At 46.1% G+C, this 16,604-nt stretch overlaps 1 protein-coding gene across 1 annotated transcript in view; it reads left to right on the top strand.

Moving 5' to 3' along the window:
• Positions 1-16,604, top strand: part of LOC106562326 (synaptotagmin-7) — a 103,706-nt gene that overhangs the window by 47,621 nt on the left and 39,481 nt on the right. Inside the window, exon 2 of the mRNA XM_045689229.1 lies at positions 6,808-6,911. Coding sequence (XP_045545185.1) covers positions 6,808-6,911 — 104 coding nt within the window. The remainder of the gene's footprint in view (positions 1-6,807; positions 6,912-16,604) is intronic.

The raw sequence follows: 16,604 nt of genomic DNA on the forward strand, positions 1-16,604 counted from the left end.
TGCCAGAACTGTTTTTGTGTTGTTCTCTGTAATAAATTGCCTTACTGGGGCAGAACTCATTCGTTTTTAGTGATTCATAGTCTCCATGTGAATTATTTGGACCGTAGAAATATTAGGGAAGCTGTCCCAATCCTTTTGAAAGCATCCCTACCTGCCGCACCCATCCCTGCCCAATGACCATACACACCATAGCTGTAATATAACAGTCTGATTCAACCCCTTGTTTACACTACCACCACCTTCTGTTAGGCTCGCTGCTATTTTCCACCCTTTTCCTCAGCTAAATGCGGCACAGCTGTCTCCATCTACAGTGGCTTGCGAAAGTATTCCCCCCCCCCTTGGCATTTTTCCTTTTTTCGGGGTTTGTATCATTTGATTTACACAACATGCCAAACACTTTTAGGATGCAAAATATATTTTCTTGTGAAACAAACCAGAAATAAGACAACTTGAGCGTGCATAACTATTCACCCCCCCAAAGTCAATACTTTGTAGAGGCACCTTTTGGAGCAGTTACAACTGCAAGTCTCGGGCTATGTCTCTATAAGCTTGGTACATCTAGCCACTGGGATTTTTTGCCCATTCTTCAAGGCAAAACTGCTCCAGCTCCTTCAAATTGGATGGGTTCTGCTGGTGTACAGCAATATTTAAGTCATACCACAGATTCTCAATTGGATTGAGATCTGGGCTTTGACTAGGCCATTCCAAGACATTTAAATGTTTCCCCTTAAACCACTCAAGTGTTGCTTTAGCAGTATGCTTAGGGTCATTGTCCTGCTGGAAGGTGAACCTCCATCCCAGTCTCAAATCTCTGGAAGACTGAAACAGTTTTCCCTCAAGAATTTCACTGTATTTAGCGCCATCCATCATTCCTTCAATTCTGACCAGTTTCCCAGTCCCTGCCGATGAAAAACATCCCCACAGCATGATGCTGCCACCACCATGCTTCACTGTGGGGATGGTGTTCTTGGGGTAATGAGAGGTGTTGGGTTTGCGCCAGACATAGCGTTTTCCTTGATGTCCAAAAAGCAACATTTTAGTCTCATCTGACCAGAGTACCTTCTTCCATAAGTTTGTGGAGTCTCCCCACATGTCTTTTGGTGAACACCAAACGTGTTTGCTGTTCACCAAAAGACATGTGGGAGACTCCCCAAACTGATGGAAAAAGGTACTCTGGTCAGATGAGACTAAAATGTTGCTTTTTTCTTTAAGCAAAGGCTTTTTTCTGGCCACTCTTCCGTAAAGCCTAGATCTGTGGAGCGTACGGCTTAAAGTGGTCCTATGGACAGATATTCCAATCTCCGCTGTGGAGCTTTGCAGCTCTTTCAGGATTATCTTTGGTCTCTTTGTTGCCTCTCTGATTAATGCCCTCCTTGCCTGGTCCGTGAGTTTTGGTGGGCGGCCCTTTCTTGGCAGGTTGGTTGTGGTGCCATTTTCTTTCCATTTTTTAGTAATGGATTTAATGGCGCTCCGTGGGATGTTCATAGTTTAACAATAAACAATTACACACAAAGACATGGAGGGGAACAAAGGACTAAATACATGCAGTTGATTATGGAATGAAAACCAGGTGTGTATGAAACCAGACAAAACAAATGGAATAATGAGAAATGGAGCGGCTATGGCTAGAAAGCCGGTGACGTCGACCGCCGAACGAACAAGGAGAGGAGCCGACTTCGGCAGAAGTTGTGACAGTACCCCCCCCCTTGACGCGCGGCTCCAGCGGCGCGCCGACACCGGCCTCGGGGACGACCCGAAGGGCGAGGTGCTGGGCGATCCGGACGGAGACGGTGGAAATCTCGCAGCATAGAAGGGTCCAACACGTCCTCCTCCGGAACCCAGCATCTCTCCTCCAGACCGTACACCTCCCAGTCCACGAGGTACTGAAGGCCCCCCGCCCGACGTCTCAAATCCATGATGGATCTAACGGAGTACGTCGGGGCCCCCTCGATGTCCAGAGGGAGTGTAGGAACCTCCCGCATCTCTGCTTCCTGAAGCAGCTTCGGGAGGAAGCTGTAACCTATAACATACCTCGTTCACTCTCCTCAGGACTTTAAATGGCCCCACAAACCGCGGACCCAGTTTCCGACAGGGCAGGCAGAGGGGCAGGTTTCGGGTCGAGAGCCAGACCCGGTCCCCTGGTGCGAACACCGGGGCCTCACTGCGGTGACAGTCTGCGCCAACCTTCTGGGCGGCGTCCCATGTCTCCTCCGTGCGCCGGAACCAGTCACCTACCGCAGGAGCTTCGGTCTGACTCTGATGCCAAGGAGCCAGAACCGGCTGATACCCCAACACACACTGGAAGGGAGAGAGGTTAGTAGAGGAGTGACGGAATGACGGAGCAAATTCTGGGCCATCTCTGCCCAGGGTACAAACGCTCCACTCCCCGGACGGTCCTGGCAATAGGACCTCAGAAATCTACCCACATCCTGGTTTACTCTCTCCACCTGCCCGTTACCCTCGGGGTGAAAACCTGAGGTAAGGCTAACCGAGACCCCCAGACGTTCCATGAACGCCTTCTAGACCCTCGATGTGAACTGGGGACCTCGATCAGGCACTATATCCTCAGGCACCCCATAGTGCCGGAAGACGTGAGTAAACAGAGCCTCCGCAGTTTGTAGGGCCGTAGGGAGGCCGGGCAAAGGGAGGAGACGACAGGACTTAGAAAAACAATCCACAATGACCAGGATCGTGGTGTTACCCTGTGAAGGTGGAAGATCGGTTATGAAATCCACCGACAGGTGAACATGGCCGTTGTGGAACGGGTAAGGGTTGTAGCTTACCTCTGGCCAGGTGCCTAGGAGCCTTACACTGGGCGCACACCGAGCAGGAGGAAACATAAACCCTCACATCTTTAGTCAAAGTGGGCCACCAGTACTTCTCACTAAGACAGTGCACCGTCCGACCAATCTCAGGATGACCAGAGGAGGGGGTTGTGTGAGCCCAAGAGATCAGCCGGTCACGGACAGCAGACGGAACGTACAGATGCCCAGCTGGACACTGAGTGGGAGCGGGCTCTGCACGTAACGCCCGCTCAATGTCCGCGTCCAGCTCCCACACTACCGGCGCCACCAAGCAAGAGGCGGGGAGTATGGGAGTGGGATCCATGGACCGCTCCTCTATGTCATACAGCCAGGACAGTGCGTCTGCCTTACCGTTCTGGGAACCTGGTCTGTACGAAAGGGTGAAAACAAAACGGGTGAGAAACATGGCCCACCTTGCCTGACGGGGGTTCAATCTCCTCGCTGCCCGGATGTACTCCAGGTTGTGGTGGTCAGTCAAGATGAGGAAAGAGTGGTTAGCCCCCTCAAGCCAATGTCTCTACGCCTTCAATGCTTTGACCACAGCCAACAACTCCCGATCCCCCACATCATAGTTACGCTCTGCCGGGCTGAGCTTCTTCAAGAAGAAAGCACGGGGCGGAGTTTCAGTGGGGTACCCGAGCGCTGTGAGAGCATGGCTCCTATCCCAGCCTCGGACGCGTCCATCTCCACTATGAATGCCAAAGAGGGATCCGGATGGGTCAGCACGGGAGCCGAAGTAAACAGAGCCCTTAGCTGCCCAAAAGCCCTGTCCGCCTCAGATGACCACTGCAACCTTACAGGATCCCCCTTAAGCAGTGAGGTAATTGGAGCAGCAACCTGACCAAAACTCCGGATAAATCTCCGGTAGTAATTGGCAAACCCTAAAAATCGCTGCACCTCCTTTACCGTGGTTGGAGTCGGCCAATTACACACGGCTGCAATGTGGTCACTATCCATCTCCACCCCTGATGTGGAAATGCGATACCCTAGGAAGGAGACGGCCTACTGAAAGAACAGGCATTTCTCAGCCTTGACGTACAGGTCATGCTCCAACAGTCGTCCAAGTACCCTGCGCACCAAGGACACATGCTCGCCGCGTGTAGCGGAGTATATCAGAATGTCATCGATATACACCACTACACCCTGCCCGTGCAGGTCCCTGAAAATCTCGTCTACAAAGGATTGGAAAACTGATGGAGCATTCTTCGTACGGCATGACGAGGTACTCATAATGCCCTGTGGTGGTACTAAAAGCTGTCTTCCACTCGTCTCCCTCCCGGATACGCACCAGGTTATACACACTCCTGAGATCCAGTTTCGTGAAGAAGCGCGCCCCATGCATTGACTCAGTAGCCGTGGCGATAAGAGGTAGCGGGTAACTGTACTTCACCATGATCTGATTGAGACCTCCATAGTCAATGCACGGGCGTAAACCTCCATCCTTCTTCACAAAAAAGAAACTCGAGGAGGCGGGTGAAGTAGAGGGACGAATGTACCCCTGACGCAAGGATTCAGAGACATATGTTTCCAAAGCCACCGTCTCCGCTTGCGACAGGGGATACATGTGACTCCTGGAAAGCGCAGCGTCTGCCAGGAGATTTATTGCACAATCCCCCCGTCGATGAGGTGGTAATTGAGAGAGCCAAATCGGCATATTCTGGGGGGATGTGCACGGTGGAGACCTGGTTCTGGACCTGGTCTGTGACAACATATGCACGCACCACTTTTCTGTTTTTTTATTATTTTTATTATATGAAACAAGTAATTTTTTTCACTTCACCAATTTGGACTATTTTCTGTTTTTATGTCCATAACATGAAATCCAAATAAAAATCCATTTAAATGACATGTTGTAATGCAACAAAATAGTAAAAACGCGAAGGGGGTGAATACTTTTGCAAGGCACTGTATCTCTATCCCAGGCTCTTTTACAGCAGCATGGCTGGGCTGGTAGACATATTAAAGCGGCTGTTTAATCATTACAGGAACTCACCGAGCTAATGACCAGGATGCAATTCTCTGCCCTATCAGAAGCATCTAATGGATGTGCCTCTGGGAGATCAAGATGAGTTTCAATATTAGGGTGGGCCAGCTCACAGTAGTAATTGCGCTGTGTAGCAACCTTACAGCAACCTTACAGTCAGGAAGCTAGCTACCTCGGCTTTTTTCTCCTCCTGGTTATTATGTATGCTGTACTTAACAGCTCCCCTGTGCCAGGCCAGGTCATTAACTACTGAATTCCGATCCTGTCGCTGTCCATTGTGCTGAATCACCACTGTTTGTTTAACCTCCATTGGCTGTTCGGTGCTAATAGATTGTTTTTATTATTCAGCCACACCAACTAGCAACATTGGTCTTTGCTCATAAGTTAGCCTACTTTAAACCAAACAATGATCTTCAGCCATTATGTAGCTCAACAGTGGACTAAATAGGATAGGAAGTGTTTTTGACCATTTCACTGAAACGTATACACTGTAGTCTAATCCACAGCAATGACGATGGTAAGAGAAGAAGAAAAAAATACTCTGCAATTAAAAATGCCATCTATACACAGATCTACTTTTTTTTAAAACATTACAGCAGCATACTGTATATGGTAGGCCTCAGTGTCATCCATTTCATGCCTTTAAAAAAATACTGAAAAGATGAAAGAGCTCCATGAAACACCTGCCATTATGGCCACTTATCAGCAGCATTATGACATGTTGAATTGCTGTCTGAGTGAGATGTCCAGTAATGGATAGTTACAGTATCATTGTCATTGCTCAGGTATTGTTGAAAACATATTGTCAACTGATTGGCTTCCTTTGATGGATGTGTTCTACAAAGGCTACTCACTGTAATATTCTCACAATAGATAGTAGGAAAATAAATTGAACATCATACTGATCAAAATGAGAGCAAGAAAGAATGGAGAAAGGTAGGAGGCCTCACATGGAAATAAAGGAAGGATGACTGGGAATTAAAGAAAGTGCGAGGGAAGAGTGATATGTGGATGTTTTTACCAAGCTACTCCTTCTGTTCTCTGCCCTGAACAACTTACAAGACCTGGAGTTTTATAGCGAGGGATGGAGCGAGGGATGGAGCGAGGAAGGGATGAGAAAGCAGAGGAATTGTGTAGGCAGAGGGACAGAGAAAGGGAGAATGTAACAGAAAGAATGGGAGGATGAGGTGGAATTGAAGTCCATTGTTTATACACAATGTTGTTTGCCAACACGTCTTTGCCTTTTGAATTGTCTTGGCAGAGGAGGTGGGCAAGATGAATAGCATTCAAGAGGCAGTGATGTAGTTATTTTTTATCAGAAATGTGTGAGTGAAAGAGCTTTTATCTCTCAAGTTTGGTCTTGACTTCTTGAAAGATGAACAAAAGACAAGAGGAAGAGCTGCAGTACTGATCATGTACAATGAGACACCAAAGAGGAAGGAAGCTGCAGATTACAAGACTTGTAATTGACCCCTCTTAATGACCATTGTTTTTCTTTTCCTTCGTTTCAGCAACTCTGTATTCATTCACCAGCTGTAGATACTGACACAGATGGGGAAAGTAGACATGATATTTTATGCCTGTACACTTGCCCTCTTTTCCTGTCTCTTTCCCTTTTTCTGTTGATAGATTGCTATGTCTGCAGGTTAGTGATGATTGAGTGGGAGAGAGCAAATTAAAAAAACACATTACAGGCTCACACTTCCCTCTCCTCCCACACTTCCCTCTCCTCCCACACTTCCCTCTCCTCCCACACTTCCCTCTCCTATGCCTCATTTGTGTATTTTTCCTGCATGTGTTTATTAGATTTGACCAACATATTGCCAAAGGGATATGTAGAGATATTCTTACAACAACATTTGCTCTTGGTCTTGCCCTTTCTCTCCTTCTCCTTCCCCTCTCATGATTGACATGCATTTAACAGTGACGTCTATCTCTCTTCCTCTCCCTCGCTATCTCTCTTCCTCTCTCTCCCCTCCCCCCCGCCCCCCTCTCTCTCCCCCCTCTGTCTCTCTGCAGGGTCTCTATCTATCAGTGTGTTCCTGGTATCTCTGGGGCTGACGGTGTGTGTCGTGTGGCTCGTAGCTCTGTGTGGAGTCTGCACCTGGTGTCAACGCAAACTGGTGAGTGGACCACTAACATTTACCTATGACATTATATCCTATTATTTGGTTTTAGGACACATTGTCCTTCCCAGAACAACACAGTAAGCAGGCTTCCATCCACTCTTCCATGACTCTTATTTATTTGTTCAACTTTTAATCTACTAGGTTGGTCAGTTATCATCGGCAATGATGACCAGGCTGAAAGGTCATTATACACATGTTCAGGTCGAATTACACACCCCAGCACTGACCCATAATGTTCCCCAGAGCTAGTAGGGATTTATCCTGAGTTAGCTGCCTGGTAAGATTAGCTGCCTGGTAGGGTTAGCTGCCTGGTAAGGTTAGCTGCCTGGTAAGGTTAGCTGCCTGGTAAGGTTAGCTGCCTGGTAGGGTTAGCTGCCTGGTAAGGTTAGCTGCCTGGTAAGGTTAGCTGCCTGGTAGGGTTAGCTGCCTGGTAGGGTTAGCTGCCTGGTAAGGTTAGCTGCCTGGTAGGGTTAGCTGCCTGGTAAGGTCAGCTGCCTGGTAGGGTTAGCTGCATGGTAGGGTTAGCTGCCTGGTAAGGTTAGCTGCCTGGTAGGGTTAGCTGCCTGGTAGGGTTAGCTGCCTGGTAGGGTTAGCTGCCTGGTAAGGTTAGCTGCCTGGTAGGGTTGAACCCCAGAACTGTATACACACATTTGCACAGACATGCCCCACATCCTCATAATAGAACTGCAGGATAGTGTGAGAGAGAGGTGTTAGGCTGTAGGTGTTACATATTGCACAAGAGGAAGACTGTGAGAGACGGAGACATGTGAGAGACCGAGACATGCAGAGACATGCTTTGAGATTATGTCTGTAATGAAAAGCGCATCAATTCTCTCCATCTTTCGCTCTCCATATCTCTCTCTCCATCTCCATCTCTCTCTATCTCTATCTCTCTATCTCTCTATCTCTCTCTCTCTCTCTCCATCTCTCTCTCCCTCTCTCTTTCTCTCTCCATCTCTCTCTCTATCTATCTCTCTCTCTCTCTCTCTCTCTCTCCATCTCTCTCTCTCTCTCTCTCTCTCTCTCCCATCTCTCTCTCCTTCTCTCTCTCGCTCTCCATCTCTCTCTCTCTCTCTCTCTCTCTCTCTCTCTCTCTCTCTCTCTCTCTCTCTCTCTCTCTCTCTCTCTCTCTCTCTCTCTCTCTCTCTCTCTCTCTCTCTCCATCTGTCTCTCCCTCTCTCTCTCTCTCTCTCTCCATCTCTCTCTCTCTCTCTCTCATCTATCTATCTCTCTCTCTCTCTCTCTCTCTCTCTCCATCTCTCTCCCTCTCTCTCTCACTCTCTCTCCATCTCTCTCTCTCTCTCTCTCCATCTCTCTCTCCCTCTCTCTCTCTCTCTCTCTCTCTCTCTCTCTCTCTCTCTCTCTCTCTCTCTCTCTCTCTCTCTCTCTCTCTCTCTATGATAATGCACTGTGTCCGTGCCCCTCTCCGTACCCGGTGCCATTAAAATGGTACAGTTGGACACCCAGGTAATTAGCTGCAATTAATAATGAGCTATTTGCTGCCTGTTCCTGCCGTATGGCTGTTAGAGGAAAGTAGAAAGATGGTTCATGGATCAGACATTCAGAATGAAAAGATAGTCTCTTTGATTAAATCATTTCACCATTCTATATCATTGAGTAAATCATATTCTATTAAGTAAAGAATGATTTTCCCTCCTCTCATTCTTTCATTCTCTCACCTCCCCCACCCGTACATCTGGTCTCAGTGTATGGCATTCACTACATTCACTACATTAACATAAGAAAAACAGTAATACACACATCCAAGGACACTAAAATGCAGGCACTGGGGATAGAACATGAGCACATTGAATTTTGTATCTAGCAGTTAGTCAATGGCAGAATCACACTTTTGAGTTCATATTTTGGGCTCCCGAGTTGCGCAGCGGTCTACGGCACTGCATCTCAGTGGCAGGTAGCCTAGTGGTTAGAGCGTTGGGCCAGTAACTGAAAGGTTGCTAGATTGAATCCCAGAGCTGACAAGGTAAAACTCTGTCGTTCTTCCCCTGAACAAGGCAGTTAACCCACTGTTCCTAGGCTGTCATTGTAAATAAGAATTTGTTCTTAACTGACTTGCCTAGTTAAATAAAATAAAATAAAAAGAGGTGTCACTAGAGTCCCTGGTACGAATCCAGGCTGTATCACATCCGGCTGTGATTGGGTGGCCCACAACTGGCCCAGCGTCGTCTGGGTTTGGCCAGGTAGGCAGTCATTGTAAATAAGAATTTGTTCTTAAATACCTTGCATAGTTAAATACAATTTCAGTCTCTTGTCAGCTTTAGTTTATATGCTGGACCGCATAACTCCAAATTACTATTTTCTGCCATAAAAAACTCCTTGGATAAAAGTTGCAGTGCTTTCCGGTTGTGTTCTATTTTCTTGAGTAACCTTCTGATTCCATAACCTTGTGTGTGGGCTCTTGGTAGTGTGCATGGGTAATGGTATGGGAGATGTTGTGTGGCCATGATGGTGAACATGAACAGAATTCTCCATTAGGTTATGTAAACATGGCTTTGTGCCCTGAGCAGTGCGTGTGCGTGTGCCTGCTTGTCGCCGGCTTCCGGCTTCCGGTCCCATGCTAATGATTCATATGCTAATGTATACATCACTCTGAGATATTGGCTGCTGCCTGAGCAACTGTGATTCTGCCCATACGTTTCATCTGGAAATACTCTCCCCTGCTTTTGCTCCCTCCCTCTCTCCATCGTTCTCCCTCTCCTCTGTTTGTCCCTCTCCCTCTCTTGGCTTTTCTCTCTCTGTCCCTATCTTGGCCTTTCTCTCTCTCTCTCTCTCTGTCCCTATCTTGGCCTTTCTCTCTCTCTCTCTCTCTGTCCCTATCTTGGCCTTTCTCTCTCTCTCTCTCTCTCTCTCTCTCTCTCTCTCTCTCTCTCTCTCTCTCTCTCTCTCTCTCTCTCTCTCTCTCTCTCTCTCTCTCTCTCTCTCTCTCTCTCTCTCTCTCTCTCTCTCTCTCTCTCTCTCTCTCTCTCTCTCTCTCTCTCTCTCTGTCTAGGAGCATTTGTGGAGTGAGGACAGCACATAGGTGGGTAAAACATGCCGAGGACTGAATTCAGCTGAGAACGGTTCTGAAGTGAGATGGAGATTGAATAAGCATGCTTAAAGCATGTAAATAATATGTAATGTTAGTAACTGGTATTACACACATTTTTATTGCTGCACATCTATGATATATTACCAGTCTGTCACACCCTGTATAGATTGAGTACTTTCAGTCTTGTCTTCAAAGATGAATCATATCATACACTGTCAAATACACAGACACACACACAGTAAAACTACTCAACCCTCACTGTCCATTTCTCTTGTCCTCGCCCTTTCTATTTCTCTATTTACCCTCACACTCTTTATGTCTGTCTTTGCAAATACCATATGTCTCCCTCTTTACTAGTGTTTCATAACCATAATTCAGAGTCCACAGATGCTGAGAGACACGATAGTCCGGCGTCCCCTTGTGACATAGCTAGGCGGCTCTGAGACCACCGTCCACGGGGGAAGCACAGCTACAGAATTGTGTTTATGAGGAAGTACACAGAGGTAGACACAATTAGATAAATACAGTGATATTTAGCCCATGGTAGTTGATAGATGCAGCCCTGTGTAGAGGTGCAGTATATCAGCCCAGCATATGGGTGAGGGAAGATGAAGACGTCAGAAACAGGTCTCATGGGTCGATTATGGCAGGAAGGAGGAGGGACGGAGGAGAGGATGGAGGGGAGGGGGGGAGCAGAGGAGGAGAGGGAGGAAGCTGGAGGAGGGGAGGGAGGAGGGGATGGAGGAGAGGAGGAGGGGAAGAAAGAGTTGGATAGAGGATGGGAAGAGGGGAGGAGAAGGGAGATAGGAGGGGTGTTGGCGGCCATTATGTGTGTTGTGCTGTGACAGACATAACGACAGCGGGACTGAGGGCTGAGGACAGATCCTTCACAGGGCTGCAGCATTACACTGTTCCTAGCAGGGAGACATCCATGATGTCTGCCAATGCACTCCACCTCTTCTCCCCCACCCTCTTCTCCATTCCCTTAACCCCTCCTCTTCACCATCCTCTCCTCTATTCTCTCCCCCTTCCCTCTCCCCATCATCTCCTCTATTCTCTCCCCCTTCCCTCTCCCCCATCCTCCCCCACTCTCTCACACATCCTCTGATGTCTCTCCTCTCTCCATCTCACTTTATTCTGTTTCAACTCCCCTCATTCTGTCACTCTCTCTCTCTCTCTCTCTCTCTCTCCCACTCAATCATACATTGCCTCTGCTTTTCTCTCCATCTTCTTTCCCTTCTCTTCCCTCTCCCTCTCGTGTCCCACTCCCTGTCTTCAGTGTTTTCTCTCTCCTTCCCCTACACTCTAGCCTCCTGAAGATTTGATGATAGTGTTAAATGATAGATGAGCTGCACTTGATAGCATATTCTTGACTGTTTGAAATCTAGACTTTTCTGAGTCCTTAAAACAACTGTGTGAGTGGATGACTGTGTGTGGGGTGGATGGGTGGGCAGTGGGGTTAGGTCACTTCCAGAGATCTGCCCTCTATTGATAAGTGTTTATAACAAACAGGCCATGTAATTTGCGACAGAGAATGTGACAGTAAGTCTATAGTAAAACCCTTTCCTGCTCCAAACTGCCTTTTGAAAACCTTTCTTTACAGGGTTAAGGTTTCCTCTACTACATGCGATGTATATGTTTGGAAAGGAACTGAAATGAAAGGAAATCCATCATTATTTGATTTTACAAGGATCACATTGTAAATATTAGGTTTGGTGAGTAACACCTATTGAATCAAGTTAGTTTAGAAACTCAGCTTGAGTATTATTTCGATATGAAACTATAACAGTTTGAGTCAAACCATATCAAATGTATGATCTGAAACACAAGTCATTATAAGATTATGTATATAAGGCTGATTACCCATCAGTCATAGTGCAGGGTTCATGTGTCCACTCAATGTGCTCTTACACATTTCAAATGGAATAGCTTTAGCTGTTTGAAGGGTGTAGTACTCTCTTTATTCATTGAAAATGTAATGAGCATTGAAAGGAAAAACAAGATTATGTAGCTGTACGTTGTGACAGTGTGTGTTTGGTGTTTACTGAGTGTTTGGCTTCAATGTACAAATTGTCGTAAACCCTGCATTCATTTGATACACAAGGCCAGGCCAAACATATAGCTGCAGTCATGAGTTCCAAGATTAATCATATAACTGCAGTCCTGAGTTCCAATGTGAATCATACAGCTGCAGTCATGAGTTCCAAGGTTTATCGTACAGCTACAGTCCTGAGTTCCAATGTTTATCATACAGCTGCAGTCATCAGATTAATCTCAAAATGTTTCATTATAATTCCACTGACTGTTGGGAATTCTGGAAACTATTTTAACACCTATGTTTTATGTATGTTTGGGCATGTACTGTTTCTGAGTGTGTAGAGTTGTATGTGTGTTTGGGGTGTTGGATGTGTGTGGACGTGTCTAATCCCCACTGTGTCTGTTGCTTGATGCTCCCATCCGTTCATTCTGTATGGTTAACAGATGTATGGATTATTGCTGTGGAGAGGGATTGGATTCAAATGTAGATCCTGAGAGCTGGCTGTATGTATCAACGGTCATCAAAATTGTTATAAGGGTTTAAAAACAATTCTAATAAATGCAACAGTTGGACAATAGATGAAGATACAAAAAAAAATGATGTTGAAAATCCATCAGATATTAACTGAATTATAGCACATAAAACATTTTACTGGCACAGACAGACAATGAATGGAGTTCAGGGATTCTGGTGGGAATTCAGGTATTGAATTTATTGTACAATTTATTGTACTTTTTTTATGCACTCATACAGTGCATTCGGAAAGTATTCAGACCCCTTGACCTTTTCAACATTTTGTTACGTTACAGCCTAAAATTGATTAAATCTACACACAATACCCCTTAATGACAAAGCAAAAAATATCACATTTACATAAGTATTCAGACCCTTTACTTAGAACTTTGTTGAAGTCCTTGAGTGGCCCAGCGATTACTGCCTCGAGTTTTCTTCGGTATGACGCTACAAGCTTGGCACACCTGTATTCGGGGAGTTTCTCCCTTTCTTCTCTGCAGATCCTTTCAAGCTCTGTCATGTTGCATGGGGAGCGTCGCTGCACAGATATTTTCAGGTCTCTCCAGAGATGTTCGATCAGGTTCAAGTCCGGGCTCTGGCTGGGCCACTCAAGGACATTCAGAAACTTGTCCCAAAGCCACTCCTGTGTTGTCTTGGCTGTGTGTTTAGGGTCGTTGTCCTGCTGGAAGGTGAAACTTCACCCCAGTCTGAGGTCCTGAGCGCTATGGAGCAGATTTTCATCAAGAATCTCTCTGTACTTTTCTCCATTCATATTTCCCTCGATCCTGACTAGACTCCCAGTCCCTGCCACTGAAAACCATCCCCACAGCATGATGCTGCCACCACCATGCTTCACCGTAGGGATGGTGCCAGGTTTCCTCCAGACGTGATGCTTGGCATTCAGGCCAAAGAGTTCAATCTTGGTTTCATCAGAACAGATAATCTTGTTTCTTATGGTCTGAGTCCTTTAGGTGCCTTTTGGCAAGCTCTAAGCAGGCTGTCATGTGCCTTTTATTGAGGAGTGGCTTCCGTCTGGCCACTCTACCATAAAGGCCTGATTGGTGGAGTGCTGCAGAGATGGTTGTCCTTCTGGAAGTTTCTCCCATCTACACAGATGAACTCTGGAGCTCTGTCAGAGTGACCATCGAGATCTTGGTCATCTCCCTAACCAAGGCACTTCTCCCCCGGTTACTCAGTTTGGCCAGGCGTCCAGCTCAAGGAAGAGTCTTGAAGGTTCCAAACTTCTTCCATTTAAGAATGATGGAGGCCACTGTGTTCTTGGTGACCTTTAATGTTGCAGAACATTTTTGGTTCCCCTACCCCAGATCTGTGCCTCAACACAATCCTGTCTCAGAGCTCCACGAACAATTCCTTTGACCTTATGGCTTGGTTTTTGCTCTGACATGCACTGTCAACTGTTGGACCTTATATAGACAGGTGTGTGCCTTTCCAAATCTTGTTCAATCAATTGAATTTATCACGGGTGGATTCCAATCAAGTTAAAGAAACATCTCAAGAATGATCAATGATCAACCACCAAAAATGTGTCCTGTCTAGGCCTACCTGCACTGACCTGCGCTGTCTAGACTGGCTCATGAATTACTTGTTGCTGTCACGTTCTGTTGCATAATTCAACAAGTATGTCAATAGCAGGATACCCTTGGATTAAAAATCAACAGGCTTGGCTCCAGATTACACCAACAGTTGAAGTCGGAAGTTTACATACACCTTAGCCAAATACATTTAAACTCAGTTTTTCACAATTCCTGACATTTAATCCTAGTAAAAATTCCCTGTCTTAGGTCAGTTAGGATCACCACTTTATTTTAAGAAGGTGATATGTCAGAATAATAGTAGAGAGAAGGATTTCTTTCATCACATTCCCAGTGGGTCAGAAGTTTACATACACTCAATTAGTATTTGGTAGCATTGCCTTTAAATTGTTTAACTTGGGTCAAATGTTTTGGGTAGACTTCCACAAGCTTCCCACAATAAGTTGAGTGAATTTTGGCCCATTCCTCCTGACAGAGCTGGTGTAACTCAGTCAGGTTGGTAGGCTTCCTTGCTCGCACACGCTTTTTCAGTTCTGCCCACACATTCTCTGTGGGATTGAGATCAGGGCTTTGTGATGGCCACTCCAATACCTTGACTTTGTTGTCCTTAAGCCATTTTGCCACAACTTTGGAAGTATGCTTGGGGTCGTTGTCCATTTGGAAGACCCATTTGCGACCAAGCTTTAACTTCCTGACGAATGTCTTGAGATGTTGCTTCAATATATCCACATCATTTTCTTCCTCATGATGCCTACTATTTTGTGAAGTGCACCAGTCCCTCCTGCAGCAAAGCACCCCCACAACATGATGCTGCCACCCCCGTGCTTCACGGTTGGGATGGTGTTCTTCAGCTTGCAAGCATCCCCCTATTTCCTCCAAACATAACAATGGTTATTATGGGCAGTTCTATTGTTGTTTCATCAGATCAGAGGATATTTTTCCAAAAAGTATGATATTTGTCCCCATGTGCAGTTGCAAACCGTAGTGGCTTTTTATGGCGCTTTTGGAGCAGTGGCTTCTTCCTTGCTGAGCGGCCTTTCAGGTTATGTCGATATAGGATTCGTTTTACTGTGGATATAGATACTTTTGTACCTGTTTCCTTCAGCATCTTCACAAGGTCATTTGCTGTTGTTCTGGGATTGATTTGCACTTTTTGCATCAAAGTATGTTCATCTCTAGGAGACAGAACGCGTCTATTTCCTGAGCGGTATGACGGCTGCGTGGTCCCATGGTGTTTATACTTGCGTACCATTGTATGTACAGATGAACGTGGTACCTTCAGGCATTTGGAAATTGCTCCCAAGGATGAACCAGACTTGTGGAGGTCTACAATATTTTTTTGTGGGGGGGGTCTTGGCTGATTTCTTTTGATTTTCCCATGATGTCAAGCAAAGAGGCACTGAGTTTGAAGGTAGGCCTTGAAATACATCCACAGGTACACCTCCAATTGACTCAAATTATGTAAATTAGCCTATCAGAAGCTTCTAAAGCCATGACATCGTTTTCTGGAATTTGCTGTTTAAAGGCACAGTCAACTTAGTGTATGTAAACTTCTGACCCACTGGAATTGTGATCCAGTGAATTATAAGTGAAATAATCTGTCTGTAAACAATTGTTGGAAAAATTACTTGTGTCATGCACAAAGTAGATGTCCTAACCGACTTGCCAAAACTATAGTTTGTTAACAAGACATTTGTGGAGTGGTTGAAAAACGAGTTTTAATGACTCCAACCTAAGTATGTGTAAACTTCCGACTTCAACTGTATCTACACATAAACTCAGCAAAAAAAGAAACGTCTGTTTTTCAGGACCCTGTCTTTCAAAGATAATTTGTAAAAATCCAAATAACTTCACAAATCTTCATTGTAAAGGGTTTAAACACTGTTTCCCATGCTTGTTCAATGAACCATAAACAATTAATGAACATGCACCTGTGGAACCGTCGTTAAGTCACTAACAGCTTACAGACGGTAGGCAATTAAGGTCACAGTTATGAAAGCTTAGGACACTAAAGAGGCCTTTCTACTGACTCTGAAAAACACCAAAAGAAAGATGCCCAGGGTCCCTGCTCATCTGCGTGAACGTGCCTTAGGCATGCTGCAAGGAGGCATGAGGACTGCAGATGTCGCCAGCGAATTAATTGCAATGTCCGTACTGTGAGACGCCTAAGACAGCGCTAGAGGGAGACAGGACAGACAGCTGATCGTCCTCGCAGTGGCAGACCACATGTAACAACACCTGCACAGGATCGGTACATCCGAACATCACATCTGCAGGACAGGTACAGGATGGCAACAACAACTGCCCGAGTTACACCAGGAACGCACAATCCCTCCATCAGTGCTCAGACTGTCCGCAATAGGCTGAGAGAGGCTGGACTGACGGCTTGTAGGCCTGTTGTAAGGCAGGTCCTCACCAGACATCACCGGCAACAACGTCGTCTATGGGCACAAACCCACCGTCGCTGGACCAGACAGGACTGGCAAAAAGTACTCTTCACTGACGAGTTGCGGTTTTGTCTCACCGGGGGTGAT

Source organism: Salmo salar, chromosome ssa11 (assembly GCF_905237065.1).
Source record: "Salmo salar chromosome ssa11, Ssal_v3.1, whole genome shotgun sequence".
In the NCBI taxonomy this organism is placed as follows: Eukaryota; Metazoa; Chordata; class Actinopteri; order Salmoniformes; family Salmonidae; genus Salmo; species Salmo salar.